Source organism: Dreissena polymorpha, chromosome 13 (assembly GCF_020536995.1).
Source record: "Dreissena polymorpha isolate Duluth1 chromosome 13, UMN_Dpol_1.0, whole genome shotgun sequence".
Classification (NCBI taxonomy): Eukaryota; Metazoa; Mollusca; class Bivalvia; order Myida; family Dreissenidae; genus Dreissena; species Dreissena polymorpha.
The window spans coordinates 9,342,266-9,362,857 of record NC_068367.1 but is presented as its reverse complement, the minus strand read 5'-3'; the positions used below and the strand labels follow the sequence as shown (position 1 = coordinate 9,362,857).

Here is a 20,592-nt window from a genome sequence, read left to right as displayed (position 1 = left end):
AATCGTTTTAAAATTCAAATGTTTGCATGGTGTTAGAACTACTGTTTTGATATCTTTGTTGTGAACAACGTGTTTAGGTTCAACGTCCGAAAAAAAGATGTCCGAAAATAACTGCAAGCTGTTAAAACGCGAAATTAAGTTGAATTGAAACAACATTGCGTTAAATATTATTTTTCATCAATCTGACATTTTTCACGGCGACTGATCGGAGAAATCTCACGGGGTACTATGAAAATCGTCAGATTTCCGATTTATGTGACAGATCTCACGATCAAACAATATTCACGCTACACCGGTCTATTTCGTTTCCGTAGAGATAGCTTATGTCGTCCGTTTGAAAGCTTAACTTTGATTGGCTGACGGGTTCAATGGCTTATTCTAAAAATAAATGCTTCTCGAGCAGCATATTGCTGCTCGAGCAGGGATTTTGCTGCTCGAGCAGCATTTAAATGCTGCTCGACCAGTAAATTGCTGCTCGAGCAGCAATATGCTGCTCGAGCAGCATTAAATGCTGCTCGAGCAGCATTTTTTTCTGCTCGAGTAGAAGTTAAAGTTTCGACCCCTTTGGTGCGCCAAAGTTAACTACTTTCACGAGTTAACTACTTTCTACCCATTATAAACGGTTATACTCGGGCAGAGTTCAACGACCCAGTCGAGATAAAGCCAACAACCTCGCGTAATAAAAAGGAATCAGGATGGACATAGAGAACATAAACGACCGACGAACAATACAATTTCCTCATTTAGTAAACATGGCACTAAAGAGCAGACGGAGACTGCTTACATTATTGTATTAGTATTACTTGTGCATGTGTCCCGCTTGCTGCTGCAGTGGTAAAGCAATATAATGGGACCAATGATTTTTTATTAAGCATATTTAAGTATATCCATGGCGATTCTTTTTCTTCCATAGCACCTTTCTTCGTTTTTTTTTGCGTTCCGAACCTGAGTTGCTTCTTTAAAAATAATAACCTTATAGCGGTCCTTTTGCATTTTTCTACGGGTAGAGGACCTCGGTATTCATTTTTACGGCATGTGTTGAAACGGTTTCGTTCAACATTATGACCCAATGCGTTTCTGAGAAACCGTGGATTTTTCACCTTCGATAATGCGATCCTTCGGTTTAAATCGCGAACCTTGTGTGTTCTGCGTTGCCGAAAGAATATGAAGACGTAATTCCGTTTGCTTGAGTGCAATATTAGTAGTGTCTAGAACAAAAGTACATCAACCCAACATAATAACAATAATAGTAACAATAATGATTTTAAAAATATAATAATGTCATAGTAATCATAATACATGTTGTAATCATATAATGTTAACGTTTAACAATTGCAATACATGTATAAAAACTAAGACGTAATCAAAAAGGCATTTAACAAAAATAAACAGTATAAATTGCAGTAGTCTCATTGCCAATATTTCTATTTCTAATTGTGAATACAATTTGCTTGATCAACATGTGTTGTTGTGTTGCACAGTATATAAAGCGCAAGCTGCAAACAATTGAATCTTTAAGCAAATGCTACAGTTAGTGAACTCTGTTTTTGTGGTATAAAATAGCCTTAATTATTCTTACTATGTACAAATCTATACGAATAAAACGCTTTTTATTTACAGCATGAAATAAACGATTGAAACTGTTAATCAAAATCTAAAAATAACAATTTGCAATTGTCCATTTGCTTGTGTCAACATATGGCAACAAACTTTACAATAAACACTGCATATCGTTTCATGACCTTTGGAACAAGAACCGAGCCCCTCCATTTTTGCTTTACTGACAGGACGCTTAATTAAGCCATTAATACATTATCAGTCCGCGTTTCTGCGAACATGGATTGGTACCGTTACTATTTTTGAGGGTTTTTTTTGGCGTTTTTTCTACCGTTTTTAAACTACATTCGGACAATTTTTTAATGCGGGTTAACATCCGTATGTTACCTTCTTTTAATCAACACATATTTCAATAGTACTTAAATTACTTCGAGATAAACCAAGGACTTAAGAATACGGACAAGGTGATTTTCTAAACAAATATCAGCCAGTTTTTCGTAGTTGTATATGTTGTCGGTGTTTAATTATATTGTTATATGCTTGTCACATTAATACCAATTGTAACTAACGTGTTAAGTAATGGTCAGTTATTCTACCGATCTTTTAACATCTACTTTGGATTCATGTATTTAATTTAATTAGTTACACAAAATTTTTAATAAACTTGACATGTAAACTTATCATTGATTTTGACTGTACTGTAATAATATAACGCAAACCGCACACATCCATTGTCGTTTTCGAAAAACGATAACAAAATTGTATACAGTACTTTATTTCGTAAAAACGATAACATATATACAGAATACTGTACACTGTACCGTCTGGTGAAACGATCGCAGTTTTAAATGTATAAAGCGAATGATTAGAATAGCATGATGAGGATATATTTCGAGAGATAAACGTTATATGCAATATAAACAAATAGCGACCGAATATTCACGTATACATTATGAAAGAGACAGTATATATTCGTGTATTAAAGGTAAGTTTTTCATTTTAGTTGTGGTAGTTATGTATTCTCCTCATGATAATTTCATAAATAGATCGAGTGAAAGTCGATGCCGTTCCCTGATTTCAAGTCGTTACGAGCATGATTGCTTATGTAGCTCCTGCAATAGAAATTAACAGATATATCGCGTTACATTTGCACAGCAAAGTATGGTTTTGAGTTTTAATACAAAACCACGGACTCTAGATGAGACGTTTAAAACACTGCACTATGTTTGAGTTTCATTACTTATTTTAAAAAACATTGTGAATTAATCATATATGATAAGGTTAAATTAAATTAAAACAGACTTTTTTATCGTCTTAAAATTTAAGCTAGTTATGACTAAATAAACTGGATTTAATATGAGGTGTAACTAGCATCATTGATCTTTTGTATTTATACATCTCAGTTGACTCATTTATGTGTTATCATTTATTATTGAATTTTAAATAGTACTTAATTATGTTTTAATACTTCTTCATTGTGCGCTGCAACATATATTAAGTATTTACTATGTTAAGTCGGTTTTTAAATGTCTCTTGAGCTTATGTTTTTGTTATATTTTAATTCGACTTAATAAATAATCTTGACAAGTATTGTCTTAATTTCGTTATGCACGCTCGTTTCTCGTTAACTCAATTTCATATAAACATAACTATTCCCCTTTTTTCATCAGTTTCTGTAAGGTTGTTGTTTAATTTGCGGTTGTTTCTAAAATGATACATTTCAGTTAATCAGTGCTAACTTGTTTTAAATTTTACGCAATATGGAGAACAAAGTATTCGATTCATTATTTTGACCGACCCACGTATTGTCAGCAATATTAACGGAACATTCACAATTATTCCAAGCCATCGGGTTACAAACGTGTTGTAATCTCTCCATTTCATCTGACGACTTCTCATACAAGGAAAGTCAGTTTAAACAAATATATGTGTTCTATTTAAACAAACGTAAATGTTTATTCGCTACTCTTAAATTTACGGAATACCGTTAGTGTCATCGTGGTTACACATTAAAATCCAGAGGGCGACAATGCGATAGTGCGATAGTACGATGTCGACAATGCGATAGTACGATGGCGACAATGCGATAGTACGATTGCGACAACGCGATAGTACGATGACGACAATGCAACAGTGCGACAATTCGATGGCGACAGTGCGATAGTACGTTGGCGACAGTGCTTCATCGCCATCGTACTATCGCGTTATCGTACTGTCGTCATCGTATTATCGCATTGTCGCCATCGTACCATCGCACTGTCGCCATCGTAATGTCGCACTGTCGTCATCGTATAATTGCATTGTCGCCATCGTACTATCGCACTATCGCATTGTCGCATTGTCGCCATCGTACTATCGCACTGTCGCCATGGTATTGTCGCACTGTCGTCATCGTATTATAGCACTATCGCATTATCGCATTGTCGCCATCGTACTTTCGCACTGTCGCCATCGTACTTTCGCACTGTCGCCATCGTATTGTCGCATTGTCGTCATCGTATTATCGCATTGTCGTCATCGTACTATCGCACTATCGCATTGTCGCATTGTCGCCATCATACTATCGCACTGTCGCCATGGTATTGTCGCACTGTCGTCATCGTATTATCGCACTATCGCATTATCGCATTGTCGCCATCGTACTTTCGCACTGTCGCCATCGTACTTTCGCACTGTCGCCATAGTATTGTCGAATTGTCGCCATCGTACTATCGCGTTATCGTACTGTCGTCATCGTTTTATCGCATTGTCGCCGTCGTACTATCGCACTGTCGCCATCGTATTGTCGCCATCGTACTATCGCATTGTCGCCCTCTGAGTTTTAATGTGTAACCACGATGGCCATAACGGTATTCCGTATAAATTACATATAGAGAAGTGCTCCCGGAGATTATTAAGTGGACTCATCATTAAGCATTCTTGTTGAAATACTGCTATTTATAACCGAGACGATGCGTTACGTTACACTATATTTTTAGAAAATGAACAAACACAATTTACAGAAAATCATGTTATCGAATCAGCTGATAAACCTTGGTTATTATAACGTTTGCCACTGTGAGGTTTAAATATATATTATGTTAATGCGAGGAGACTTGAAATGTGAATCTTACCACGATGTGTTTATGAACTGCTGATTTAATTTACATAGATCAAAATAGAGCTACATTTGTTATCGATATTCTTTGGAAATGAATGGCTATTAGTGTGTAGACAAGTCAACATATTTTCCAGAGGGCTTGTACATGCTGAACTTGCTACACAATAACGATGACGTACTATTCAAGGTAATGTATGGTACGAATTAAATCATTTAAATCTACGAACTATTTCTTGTTATACAAATTCATTAACTGAACACGAATAATAATAATAATAATAAATTAGTAATAGTAATAACTATAATAATAATAATAATGATAATCGGAGTGATATAAATGACATAGGTTCAATCTTGATATGACATGTGTTCACGGAAGAAAATTATTTCAACACTACACTTGATTTGTCATGAACAGAAGACGACGAAGATCTCGCGGTGAATTTAGAAATGGAACTAATCAACATGCTCTGAGCTCTGGGCACGTACACAGAGGAGGCAAGGGGCGCGGTGGAAATAGCAATAGAAGATCCGAGACATTTAGAGGAAACAGAGCCCGAACTCGAGGACCGCGTAATAGATATAACCATGGAAGACACATAAACAGGTTAACTATTTGTAATTGTATGCTTAAGCAAAAGCCTTATAAGTGTGTTTATGCACGTATAATACTAATATTTATTTGATTGAACTATGAACATGACAGATCAGTGGAAGAATGTTAACAAGGAAGATTAAAAGTAGATTTAAACAATTTATCGTAAGAGGTTTTACAATTGATACAATATAAAAGTTAAACGTTTCTATGTATAAACTCAAAAGCAATACATGTGAACAATATGCATAGGCTATATTTAGTATGAATCAAACATGGTATATAACAATAAAACATGTATCAAGATAAAAACTTAGGCATTGTACATCATTTTTACACAGCATCGTAGTTTCAACGCATAGTTAGAGAACATGAACAATCACAAATAAAAAATAAAAACAAACCAACAGGCAAGACTAATAGATGTTCGGTATCCGGAATTCCAAGAATCTGCTAAACGAATGAATATCGTATATTGAACGTGTAATGTTATTATGAGCATCAGTTGGTTGTCAGAGGATTCCGGTTTAAAATGTCCGGTTTTGATGGAATACACTATAACCACGGAATGTAGGAACTTACTGGGATGAAACTGTATGTGAATCACAAGGGAATACACTATAACCACGTAATGTAATGACTGATTGAGATAGAATTGTATGTGTATCACAAGGGAATACACTATAACGACGTAATGTAATGACTAGTTGAGTTAAAACTGTATGTGAATCACAAGGGAATACACTATAACCACGTAATGTAATGACTGATTGAGATAGAATTGTATGTGTATCACAAGGGAATACACTATAACGACGTAATGTAATGACTAGTTGAGATAAAACTGTATGTATCACAAGGGAATACACTATAACGACGTAATGTAATGACTAGTTGAGATAAAACTGTATGTGTATCACAAGGGAATACACTATAACCACGTAATGTAATGACTGATTGAGATAGAATTGTATGTGTATCACAAGGGAATACACTATAACCACGTAATGTAATGACTAGTTGAGATAAAACTGTATGTGTATCACAAGGGAATACACTATAACCACGTAATGTAATGACTAGTTGAGATAAAACTGTATGTGTATCACAAGGGAATACACTATAACCACGTAATGTAATGACTGATTGAGATAGAATTGTATGTGTATCACAAGGGAATACACTATAACCACGTAATGTAATGACTAGATGAGATAAAACTGTATGTGTATCACAAGGGAATACACTATAACGACGTAATGTAATGACTAGTTGAGATAAAACTGTATGTGTATCACAAGGGAATACACTATAACGACGTAATGTAATGACTGATTGAGATAAAACTGTATGTGAATCACAAGGGAATACACTATAACCACGTAATGTAATGACTGATTGAGATAGAATTGTATGTGTATCACAAGGGAATACACTATAACCACGTAATGTAATGACTAGTTGAGATAAAACTGTATGTGTATCAAAAGGGAATACACTATAACGACGTAATGTAATGACTAGTTGAGATAAAACTGTATGTGAATCACAAGGGAATACACTATAACCACGTAATGTAATGACTGATTGAGATAGAATAGTATGTTTATCACAAGGGAATACACTATAACCACGTAATGTAATGACTAGTTGAGATAAAACTGTATGTGTATCACAAGGGAATACACTATAACGACGTAATGTAATGACTGATTGAGATAAAACTGTATGTGCATCACAATGGAATACACTTTGACTACGTAATGTAATGACTAATTGAGATAAAAAATGTATTTGTATCACAATGGAATACACTATAACCACGTAATGTAATGACTGATTGAGATAAAACTGTAATTGTATCACAAGGGAATACACTTTAACCACGGAATGTAGTGACTGATTGACATTAAAGTGTATGTGTATCACAAGGGAATACACTTTAACCACGTAATGTAATGACTGATTGAGACAAAACTGTATGTGTATCACAAAGAAATACACTATGACTACGTAATGTAATGACTGATTGAGATAAAACTGTATGTGTATCACAAAGAAATACACTATGACTACGTAGTGTAATGACTGATTGAGATAAAACTGTATGTGAATAACAATGAAATACACTATAACCACGTAATGTAATGACTGATTGACATAAAACTGTATGTGTATCACAATGGAATACACTATAACCACGCAATGTAATGACTGATTGAGATAAAACTGAATGTGTATCACAAGTAAATACACTATAACCACGTTATGTAATGACTAATTGAGATACAAAATGTATTTGTATCACAAGGGAATACACGTTAACCACGGAATGTAGTGACTGATTGACATACAACTGTATTTGTATCACAAGGGAATACACGTTTACCACGGAATGAAAGGACTGATTGAGATAAAACTGCATATGTATCACAAGCGTGACTAACGTCAACGCCATGCTTTTTAAAGGCATGACATCCATGCCATTGATTAAGGATATGTGTACAACTCGCAGACGTCAACGCCATGCTTTTCAAAGGCATGACATCTATGCCATTGATTAAGGATATGTGTACAACTCGCAGACGTCAACGCCATGCTTTTCAAAGGCATGACATCAATGTTCTTGACTACACTAAGCACATGGACACAACTCACAGAAATAAATGGATTAATCCATGTGAAAATTGTACCTTGAACACCAACACGTAATGGTGATGTCATAATTGAATTTCAATTTGATCGCTCCACACAGTTACATCATTTTGCATAATTGGCATCTATAACCATCTCTAAGTTTAATGGAAACCTTATGAATACATGGATCATTGCACATGAAATTTGTGTCACTTCAATATAAAGAAGTGAAACTCCAGCTGCTGGAGCAGTGTTGAATTTTCATTAAAAACAATTAGTTGGTCCTTTATTTAAGGCAAGTGACCGATTGCCCAAACAGTACAAAACAGCACAATACAGCACAATACAAACCAACATAAACACAAAATATGAATAAAGTTGGGGTCACCGCCTTGGAACGGTCAATGCAAAGCATTGGGGGTTTAAACCTGGTTATAGAGCGCTCAACCTCACACTTGGCCCAGCAATATTCATAATACATTTAAGTGTAAATAAAATTTAACGTCATAGCATTGTAACTCAAATTAAACAATAATAAAAGGGAATTAAAACGCATTCAATTTAATAACTATTTAATTACTCAATTGCATCGAAGATACAAGACACATTTCTAGTTTTAATTTAATTTCTTTAGAAATATGAAGAAGCTATTCGCTCCACATATTAATGACATTTTAGGTTTCCGGCACATATCCATTTTTTCGTGTTGATAACATTATGCAAGTTTCAATAAAATCGCTTAAGAAATGTCGAAGTAGTTTGCTCAACAAATGAAAACCATTTCATATGGCAGCTATGCCCATATCTTAGATCAATGTCAGGTAACTCAATAAGTAGTTTTTTTATTCGGACCGAGTGCCTAAATATACTAATATATAATATAGTTTTGCTCCACAACGTGAACTTATTGAATTTTAAAATTGGCAGCCACAATCATGGGTAGATTCATTGTAAAAAAAGAAGCAATAAATGGATCATTGCAGATTACATATTTCAGATTTCAATTCAACTCAATTTAATCATAAAATTATTAAAATTTGGATCACCGGATTGTAACGGTCAATGTAAAGCATTAGAGGTTAAAACCGTTTTATTTCCCTTACTATAATGTCTGTATTAATGTCTTCATTTACTAAGTATTTAAAAAAAAACACATAAAGCCCAACAAGAGCTCATAGTCCTTTAAACACGTTTAAATTTAATTACTGCATTGTATTGTAGAACGGAAGATCCTCTGAATATGATGTTAAATCTTCAGAAGGAAGATAGTGGTGTTGTCGCAGTAACTATTGCTCAAGATCCATCGCTGCTCTGGAAATGTAAACGCTTAGTCCAACAAAACAGACAGTATGCAGAGAAATTCTTCGGTTTACTGTTGAAGGTGTTTGATAATTCATCGGCACATTCGTCTCAAAAAGAAATTGCAAGATTATTGGAGCAAGAGGAAGTTCTACAATTCGGCCTCCAACTAGTACAAAACATGGAATTAGAGAATAAACAGAAATGTGTTGTATTGATATTAGAATTGATGGTCAAACTCAGCCGAGTTGTCCCCGGTAGACAATATTTTTTAGCTATGGTGGTTTCACGTATGGAAGACAACGACTGCATTTCATTTTACTCAAATGACGACGAAACACAGAACCACATCAGTATATTGCTTACAAAACTAAAATATATCTTGTCAAAACAAATAAAGCAAGATTTCACAACGAAATCAATCGCACCAACGGAGGATGACATTGAAAACGATCCACTGCCTCATTTGCAGGAAAACATTGTATCTAAACCTTTTGACAACACTTTTCACTATCTTGAAACTCATTTTAATTTGTACAGGGAAGATTATATAAACTCGTTAAGAGAGGGAATACATCAGTACAGACAAAATAAAGTACTCGAACATGAAAATAAATCATACAAAAAGAACCATTCATACATTAAAGATGTTCGAGTGTATTATGGGATGTCATTATCATGTCCGGTCTTCGATGATGGCTTAAACTATGTACTCTCATTCAGGGGGAAATTTACTCGAACAACCGATACATTTTTAAAATTTGGCACTCTTGTAGCATTTTCTGATGATGAATTTAAAACATACTTTTTTGGCACTATCTCAAAAAGAAACATTCGCGCTGGAGAAATATATGTGAAGATGATTAATAATTCTTTTGAAGTCATGTGGAAGAAATTTCATCTCCCAATTACTATGATAGAGCCAACCAACGGATATTTCGAATCTTACAGGCATGTACTAAAAGTTTTACAAAGCTTTGCTAAAATGGAAAGTGAAGGAAAACTACTACCATTTCAGAAGTATATTGTACAATGTTCAAAAATAGTGCACCCACCTTCTTATCTCGAACCTAGTACAATTTACTACTTGAAACAATCTATTCAATCGCAAAACCAACACGTACCACATGCTATTGAAATAGATAACGGCGATTCCGAGAGGTCTTCACCATTTGAGAGTGATGACGACAGTGAGCAAAATCATTCAGATGGAACAAGAGTGTTGGACAATGAATGGCCTTTGCCAGAGGAACTGGAAATGGATGAAAACCAAATGGATGCCTTCAAAACTGCATTATCAAAAGAGTTTAGCTTGATTCAAGGCCCACCAGGATGTGGAAAGACGTATATTGGTTTAAAAATAGCTGAAACTCTTCTTAAAAACAGTGACCCATGGACCGGTCAAATGATGATTGTATGCTACACCAATCATGCACTCGATCAATTTTTAGAAGGAATACTAAAATTCACAAAAAATGTGGTTAGGTTTGGTGGTAGAAGCCGTAATGTATCTTTAGAACCTTATACAATTACTGTTAAACGTCGAGAGATACCTGAAAAATTAAAGAGATTGAAATCCAAAGCTTGGCAAAAGAAAATGTCGTTACAGGATGATTTAAATTGCAAATATGAAAATATAAAATACATGAAAGAAATGATTTTGCATGAAGAAATTTTAAAGGATAAGATGGGGAACGTATATGCTCAGTTTAAATGGCGTCAACGCCGAAGCAATTGTCCAGGCATCGGTATCTGGCTTGGAGTTGAACCAGCCCATGTTGTGTCACCTTGTGATTTTATAAATAATAAATTTGGCGATGATAAAGGTGACAAAGGCGCACGTAGATCAAACATAAGAAACATAATACAAAATAACTTTCGTACAATTGAAACGTTTGTTTATGAGGCGTCCGATGTATTCGATGTATTCGCGCTTTCTTATGACAGAAGGTGGCAGTTATATTGCTACTGGGTTAAGTTATTATGTCAAAAGAAAGTTGAGGATATGGTAAACCAGATAAATGCTTTCACTGAAGCATGTCAACAATTGAATGAAATCAATGTGTTGGTCGATAAAGAAGTGATTCAGACTTCAAAGGTTATCGGATTTACGACAACATGTGCAGCAAAACATTGGGACATGTTGCAAGATGTTAAACCGACAATTGTGATAATTGAGGAGGCGGCCGAAGTGTTTGAGTCGCACGCGGTCGCGAGTTTGTCATCTGGATGTAAACATTTAATTCTTATAGGAGATCATCAGCAGTTGCGTCCCACACCTGCCACGTATACCCTCGCACGCAAATATAAATTAGACATCTCTTTGTTTGAGAGAATGGTTAAGAATAAAATGAATTTCATAACACTAAATAATCAGCACCGAATGCGTCCAGAAATTGCAGAAAATCTGAAAACGCGTTTTTTCTATCCTGAATTAAAAGATGCTGACAATGTATACCAATATGGAAATATTCTTGGTATCCAAGGAAACATGTTTTTTGTTAACCATGAAATTCCAGAGGACGAAAGAAAAGATTCAATGAGTAAAGTGAACATCCACGAAGCGGAATTTCTAGTTGCACTGTGCAAGTATTTACAACAACAGGGCTACAGTAATTCGGATATAACAATTCTTACTTTGTATAAGGGTCAGGTTAATATGATTAGAGAATTAGTGCATAAACAATTAGCAAACCCAGTAAATATCAGAGTAGAGGATGTAGATAATTTTCAAGGCGAGGAAAGCGAAATAGTATTGCTGTCATTTGTTCGAAGCAACAAAGAAGGGAGGATAGGATTTGTTGGTCGAAGAAACCGGATATGTGTTGCTTTATCTAGAGCTAAGAAAGGGTTATATATGATCGGTAATACTAGAGCTCTGTGCGATCGGAACCATCAAGAATGGCAATCAATTATAAATCTTATGAAATCGAAGAAAATGGTAGGTGATTCATTAACACTAATTTGTCAAAGGCATCCAGAAACAAAGCATCCCGTTAAGTCTAAACATGATTTTCAATGCATACCAGAAGGTGGCTGCCAGAGAAAATGCAATGCTCATCTTAAATGTGGCCACGTGTGTTTCCGACATTGTCATCCAACAGACCTCGATCATGATCAATATAAATGCGAACAACCTTGCTTGAAAAAATGTGAAAACGGTCACAAATGTCAAAGAAGATGTTTTGAAACCTGCGCGAAATGTACTGAGGAAATTATTGTTACTTTGCCCAAGTGTAAACATACAGTTGTTATCAACTGTTCTGATTCTATTGACAATCTTATGTGTTCAGAACGATGCCAAAAGCGTCTACCGTGTGATCATATTTGTAACAAAAAATGCTCAGACCCATGTGAACCGTGTACAATCAATGTCACCGTTTTAAACCATCAATGTGGACATGTAAGTGAAGTGCCGTGTTATCTTCAAAACAAAGGATGTCTCCACGAATGCAATAAATTGCTTGCATGTGGTCATACATGCAAAAAAAGATGTCATGAAGAATGTGAACCTTGTCTCTCTATTATCCAATATACGCGAACAAAATGTGGACACCTCGATGAAAAAATGTGTCATGCAAATGAAAAAGACGAAAAACCATGTGCTCAGGATTGCGGACTTGTTATGGACTGTTTGCATTTATGTACAGGTATATGTGGGGTAAATGATAGCAACGTTACTTCTGATTATTGTGTAGCAAAGCTTAGTTCTTGCTCTAAAGGTCATGAAGTCAGTTGCGATGTTCCTTGTGAAGCCGTGTTGCCATGTGCACACCAATGCAAAGGAAATTGCATAACGTGTGAAAAGGGCAGACGTCATCAAAAGTGTAAATTGGCTTGCAACAAGCTGTTGCCATGTGGTCATAAATGTAATGCTAATTGTAATCAATGCATGCCATGCATGAAATCACGGATTCGAAAATGCTGTCATCCGAATGAACAAAATTGCAGCGAAAATGTGGTATGCTCAGAACAATGTGTATGGCGGTGTAAGCATAAACAATGTAATAAAAAATGTGGTATGATATGCGACAGAACCAGATGTGACAAATTTTGCCAAAATGTTCTTTCGTGTGGGCACTTCTGCATTGGTATGTGTGGCGACCCATGCCCAACTGCGTGCATAGTGTGTGATAGTGAAGCGTTTAAAGATATCAAAGGACATGAACGATTTGTGCAGCTTCTAGACTGTGGAGATATCATATCAGTTAAGCACATGGATGAATACATGGATTTGCCAATTAGCAAATTTGGATTGAAGAAGTGCCCTCTTTGTTTAGAGCCTGTTTTAAATACACGTGGTAATAGATACGAGAGTCGGATAAATGAAATTGTTTTCATGTCGCATACGGAAAATACTTTCTGTCTCCAAAAGACAAAAACGGATGAGCTTCTGACAATTTTTTTCCATAATAACTACCCAACGAAAAGCTTCGATTTGTTTGACTATAACTCGGTATATCTTGTACGAAAAGAAAACATAATATCAGCGAATAAAGCTATTATAAACAGATGTGTTTCGAAATTAAAAAGCTATACCACACAGAAAGAATGGTTTAAGGACTTAAATATATTTAACCAACTCGATGTAATTGGTACTCAACAAGAGTTGCAAAGATCCCTGGACTGTGAGGTTTTAATCAATTTTCTTACACATATGACGACAGAAGACATCGAAAAATACCAAGAAAAGATGAACCAAGCTACTGATATTTTAGACACACCTGGTCCATATGATGAAAAGACAAGGGCAGCGTTTATCTCCTTTGTATCATCTGAGCTGAGCGATCCTGGCATATCGCATAAGCTATCAGTTGTTCAATTGAAACTACAGGAGATTGATTTTAATGGCACAGATGATGAGATGAAAACGATAACAAACGTTCTGAACCAGGAACCAGCTAGAAACGAAGACGGAAACCATATCATTACACTTGTGACTATGGTAGGACCACTCCATTGTGATGAAGGTAATACAGTGTTTTTAATTTTGTCAAATACTTAATCAAGTGTAATAATCATGCTTTTAATTGATTGACACCACATATTTTATTGTTGTAAATTGTGAATTTGGCATTTCTTGTTGTATATGTTTATGTATTATAAACCAAAAATGTAAGTTGCACAACATCTGTTGTAGATGGAGATACACTATTACTGCGTCCAGATAAAGTTGGAGTGTCAATTCAAGCGCGTAAGTTTTTCAATTAGATGTTTGTTCATTTAAATTTAGTTTACAATCGTATTTATTGCTTTGTTACAAATAATGCATAATTTAAAAATGCAAAATCATTGTTAACAATAGAAATAAATATACTATATATAAAAATTATCATAATTTAATACCATAAATATGTTTTTCTTATAGTTGACGAACTCAGAAGTAAACAAATTCCACAATTAAGCGAAGAAAAGAAAGGTAATTGTGTATAGTGTCTGTTTAGCTGCTGCTGGGATGGAACAAGTTATCCTTTTCGTTTCTGATGAAATTACTTTTGTTTATTATATTTTGTTACTTCTTGTTGTTGCAGGTTAAATAATATAAATCAAAGAATGCTAATATTATAGCAATTCGATCGATTACATTTCTATACAAAAAAATTCAATTGGTGTGTTAAAAAACACAGATATATCAAACTGGAGACATTTCGTTTTAACATTTCATGAAAACACGATATAAACATGTGATTAAAAATGTTTCAGCTTCGAAATTGGTTCAGTCACCAACCAGTAGTAGAACTTCAGGTAAGATGTCTATCCCACTTTCAATCGTACCATATAGACCAGAAATGGTATCCATGAATGTTATTTTTTCCATTTACGATACAAAGCACAAAGTTTCACGGAAATGAATTGTTTGTTTAGGAAGTGATTCAATTTATAACGAGATTATTATATATCTCACCTCCTATAGAAAAAAAAAGATCTAATCCGATTGGCTTAGAGCGGTCACGTGCCTATGGTGTATTTTCCATACACCCCGAGTAATTTCCATACACCCCGAGTAATCGAGTAGTCGGTTGAAACATAATCGTTACACAGTTAGTAACTGATGGTGTATGGGATACACACCCTCAGTAAGTTCATACCATACGAGAGCGAAGCTCTTACATCATTTCATACCATACGAGAGCGAAGCTCTTACATCATTTCATACCATACGAAAGCGAAGCTCTTACATCATTTCATACCATACGAGAGCGAAGCTCTTACATCATTTCATACCATACGAAAGCGAAGCTCTTACATCATTTCATACCATACGAAAGCGAAGCTCTTACATCATTTCATACCATACGAAAGCGAAGCTCTTACATCATTTCATACCATACGAAAGCGAAGCTCACTGTGACCTCTAATATAAAACTTAAACATAGGCTCTAAAATCAAAGTGCTTCCACCTACAACTTTGAAATTTCATATGTACATGCACCTTGATGAGTTCTACACGCCACACCCATTTCTGGGTCACTAGGTCAAAGGTCAGCGTCACTATTACCTCTAATATAAAACTTCAACATAGGCTGTAAAATCAAAGTGCTTCCACCTACAACTTTTAGAATGAGTTCTACACGCCACACCGTTTTTGGGTTACTAGGTCAAAGGTCAAGGTCACTGTGACCTCTAACAAAAAATATTCTGACAAGCTTTCATTTATTCAAAACTTCACCCGCAGCCGAGCGTTGGCACCCGTTATGCGGTGCTCTTGTATAATTAATATGCCCCTGTCAAGACGATAGCGAAAGGCTATATAGTGTTACCCATGTCCGTTCGTGTGAGGGGACATATTGTTTCGATATTAATATGCACAAAATAGTAAAACTTCCTGTTAGACAACTTCATTTTCACAATCCGTAAACAAGCATTTATGTACACATATGAAGATTACTGAATATTAATCAATAAATTAAACAATGGAATTCAGTAGTTATATTTATAAAACACGCGCCTCATTGCATTAAAGACATAAGATTATCAATAAATCGATGTATTATATTGATATTCTCATAGGAAATATTGTTTTTCATTTTAAGGTGACAAACGGTCGAATAAACGATTTGCTGAGTCCACAAATGACCCACGTGTGCAGTATCAAGGACTGAATAGCCCTTTTAGTGCTAGGAAGGGTATGAGTTTTAAGAACCATAACGTTATTTATTTCGAAATAGTCAGTAGTGTTGTGCCTATAAAAACGTGTTTTCAAAATCCATAACACATATATACGCAAACCTATCACATTCTAAATATACCGTACCAACTTTCACATTATAGGTAAACCAAACAAACTCACATTAATATGCGAACCATTTACATATATAAATATACCTTACCAACTCTCGTATACGCGAACCATACACATACATAAATATACCTTACAAACACGCATATACACGCGAACCGCTCACATACATAAATACACAATGCCAACTCCAATATCTACGCGAACCACTCACATATATAAATGCACCCTCCCATATACGCGAACCACTCGAATATATAAATATACCTTACAAACTCACATACATTCGAGAACCACTCACAAATATTAATATACTGTACCAACTTACATATTAGCGCGAACCATCCATATGTATAGCTATATCGTTCGAATTATCATTTATACCCGAACCACTCACATATATAAATATACCGTACCAACTCCCATATATACGCAAAATACTCACATACATAAATGTGTGTGTAGTTTATACCAGTCATAGATATACACACGTATCACTCACAATTATGAGCATATCGTTACGAATCATGAATATATGCGTACCACTCACATGTTTAAATATACCGTGGCAGCTAATATACATGTCCACCACTTACAAATATGTATGAATGTACGGTTATAAAGCATGTGCATATCCAAAGGTATTTCACAAAAATAATACATGAAAAATACAAATAAATAGATATATTTTGCAGCTTAACTTTCATTTAGGCAAAATATATATGTAATGTCCTGGAGAAAATAATTAATTACTCGTGCTTTTACACTTAAATGCAGCAAATCGTGAAGAACAGTCGGTGGACAGGCAAAAGCATAAACGCCATTTATCGACACAGATGGATCCGGAGGCCCAGAGTAAAAGACCGAGGCTTGAAAGTATATGTCATAAAGAAGTTTTATTTTTATTTTGGGGTATTGAAAATCACTTCTTTAAAAATAAGCAGTATTTTTTTATCGATATAAATTATATGATTTCTTTCCAAAATATACAACATTAATTGTTTTAACATCCGAAATTCGATTCTCAAAAACTACATGTGCATTAAAATGTGTTAACTGTCCTGATGTTAACATGTATATTAAAAGTTGCTTGTTTTGAATTGTGTCATTCAAATACTACCAATTAATCGCTTAAAGATTAATTGTTAATTAATATAGCTTACTTGGATTGGATGATAATTACATGTATTTATTGTTTTTAAGAAGCGCTAGAAATTGAAAATGAAGTGACTTGCAATACTTAAGTTTTGGAGTAATTTTAATAGATCACTCAATCGACGGGCGTGGTAGCAAGCACCTTTCTGCTGATGATTTGAGGAACAAACTCTTGCGTAGGTAGAAGCCATCAGAAAGTTTGAATGGAACCATCTTTCCGTCTTAAGACTCTACACATTGTACAAAAAAGACTCGGAATTTAAAAGAACTTATGCTTGCACAAATAGTGCCGTAAACAATGAAAGTCAATCAAGTTTGTTGGAATATGACGACGATTTGTACGATGTAGTTGATTCTGTGGAATGCGATGATGTAAATCATCACACACATAATGATATAGATACAGAACCTCTAAAACTAATCGAAGTTGTTACAGTGTAAACGAAAAGACCATCCGAGTTTGATTTGAAATCAAAACATACAATATCAACCAAGCAAAGGGCGATATGTTCAAATCAATTTCCCGAAACAATCGATAGCAGGGAGGGAACTCGAACTGTCACAGATGAAACCTGCATCATACCAGATGATAATGTCAAAGAAGGTGAAATCATACCAGATGATACTGTTGAAGAAGGTTACATTATACCAGAGGATAATATCGAAGAAGGTAAAATCACACCAGATGATAATGTCGAAGAAGGTGAAATCATACATGATGATAACGTTGAAGTAAATGAAATCATACAAGATGATATTCTTTTAGAAGCTAAAATAAAAAACAAACAAGCACCTGTAAAGCGTGATTGTGTAAGGGTTCGAGCGCATGTAAGCGTGATTGTGTACGGGTTCGAGCTTCTGTAAAGCGTGATTGTTTAAGGGTTTAAGCGCATTTAAAACGTGATTTTGTACGGGTTCAAGCGCGTGCAAAGCGTGATTGTGAAAGGGTTCAAGCGCGTGCAAAGCGTGATTGTGGAAGGGTTCAAGCGCCTGTAACGCGTGATTGTGTAAGGGTTTATGCGCATGTAAAACGTGATTTTTTAAGGGTTCAACCGTCTGTAAAGCGTGATTGTGTAAGGGTTGACGCGACCAACGAGATCGAGGATGGTGAAATTTTAAGCGACGACGATTTGTGAACTTGGTCTTAAAGAGTTTTGTGATGTATAATGCTTGGTTGGTTATGTTATTTAAGACGAATATTAATTATTGGTGAATGGTCATTTAAAAGTTACTATTTGTTTGTAATGCAACGTTTTAGATGTGTTTTTATAAATATCTGTTTTTATACATACGATGTTTATGTCTTTTTTTTAACGCGATAATGTGAATTTTACAACGACCCTGAGTGACATATTAACTAGCATTGAGTACAAGTTTACAATTATTGAGCATTTTATTAAAATTTAATTGAGGTGTAATAATGTTTATTAACATCGCTTTATGCTGAACATTTAAGTATTTCAGATTGGTAATGGATTGTGAATTAGATTTCCTGTGGCAATTATACACTGCGGGTGCGCGTCATGTTTAACGTAACTAGATACAAATGAATTGGACTGGTAGATCTGTAAAACAATGATTTTATACTCTTTGAATAATTTTCTGACTGCATTGTTCAGATTAATTTTACTGACGAAAATATGGGGTGGCATATGATCGCATTTTTTACTGTACATATATTAATGATGATGTTATATGTGATGTGGTTTATAGAGAATAGTATGTGTGTTTTGGATAAAGATCAAGTTTATCATGCGAGGCTAAGAACCATGGTAGCGAGAGGCTTGCCGAGCCGAGCATGATAAACTTGATTTTTATCCAAAACTCACATAATATTCTATATATCCTATTATTTCCTCATCTTTTCTATTACTAAATATAAAATATCGCATTTTTGATGATTTTGTTTTTCCACAGTTGACAAAAACAGATTCTCCAATTTTTGGGGAAAAAATCAAATCTGATTTAAAAATATCGATAGTATAGAGCGCAAGTTTATACGATCGTTGTTATACTATCGATTTTCATCTGGTAATAGGATAAAAGAACATTCTAGTGTTCGATATTTTCGTCAATTGACGTCAATGACGTCCACGTCAATCGTGGAGCCTAATAACACAAAACCAATAAACTGTGTTCTGCAGTTGTACATTAACGACAGCAATGTCATCAGTGTTAATGTCAATGCCCTTTGTCTTTTTTAAAGCATTTGTGTTTATTATATAACCATGCTTGTCATTCGTGTGAAATTGTATAATATTATGGTAACACGTCTGCCAACCCGACGATTTCCGGTAATCTTATCTGCGATAGTTATTATGATATTTTATTTTTATTTTTGTATTGTATAAATGTATGTAACGCTGTCATGCCCTAAACGTTGTTGTATAACAGTGATGTTGTTTCCAATTGAGGTCTGTCAAAATTACTTGAATGCAGTAATACGATCCTGTATATAAATACAAATAGACAATACCAGTATGCTACTTCCATTGTAGTTCCATTAAAAAAAATATGTTGATTTAGGTAGTTTGTTAAAATATGAACTAAACAAAATATTTTATATATAATCAATTAAAGTGATAAATGCATGTGCTTCTTTTCCTCAATCCACTGTTTATATAAGTGTGTGTGATTTACATTCAATTGATATTGAACATGTTAGAATTGTTAGGATGATTTTATAAAGAAAGTTCTACTGTTATTATGTTATTATGTTTCTGTTATTATGTTTCTAAGGCTGTAATAGAATCTTTAAAGTGGAAGGTGCATGTATTTTAATGCATGCAAGGAAAAGTAATGAAACGGTTATGTTAATTATTCCATAAATATGAAACATATTGAACATATTGTTTTTCGAGTATGTATTTTAGATGTTCATGTTAAACTCTACATTTCGTGTAACTCCAAATCCAAGGTTGTTGACTTATTTGGTGTCATTGGGGGAGATATAAAGGGAGTTATTTCCCCTTTTCCACAAAAAGATTCCGATTAATGTTCTTCAACCGT

The 20,592-nt window shown here is 34.7% G+C and overlaps 1 protein-coding gene across 4 annotated transcripts; it reads left to right on the top strand.

Annotated features, from left to right (window-relative positions):
* The first annotated feature begins 2,364 nt into the window (after positions 1-2,364).
* LOC127855365 (NFX1-type zinc finger-containing protein 1-like) lies at positions 2,365-19,656 on the top strand. 4 transcript variants are annotated; one of them, XM_052390868.1, is made up of 10 exons: positions 2,365-2,542; positions 4,792-4,844; positions 5,076-5,264; positions 9,111-14,158; positions 14,329-14,382; positions 14,557-14,607; positions 14,892-14,933; positions 16,223-16,315; positions 17,206-17,304; positions 17,694-19,656. In XM_052390868.1, the coding sequence occupies exons 2-10, from the start codon at positions 4,828-4,830 to the stop codon at positions 17,765-17,767; spliced, it is 5,667 nt and encodes a 1,888-aa protein (XP_052246828.1). In that variant the 5' UTR covers positions 2,365-2,542; positions 4,792-4,827; the 3' UTR covers positions 17,768-19,656. The 4 variants fall into 4 exon arrangements, with proteins under 4 accessions (XP_052246828.1, XP_052246829.1, XP_052246830.1 ...); XM_052390869.1 differs by lacking the exon at positions 5,076-5,264; XM_052390867.1 differs by lacking the exon at positions 2,365-2,542 and having other exon boundaries at positions 4,533-4,844.
* Positions 19,657-20,592: the final 936 nt, after the last annotated feature.

Bases quoted from the DNA above. Each gene is read 5' to 3' on its own strand.
- LOC127855365 (XM_052390868.1), top strand. The intron at 14,608-14,891 runs GTAATTGTGTAT...AAAATGTTTCAG, and splicing joins ATTAAGCGAAGAAAAGAAAG to CTTCGAAATTGGTTCAGTCA. The intron at 17,305-17,693 runs GTATATGTCATA...TAATTTTAATAG, and splicing joins TAAAAGACCGAGGCTTGAAA to ATCACTCAATCGACGGGCGT.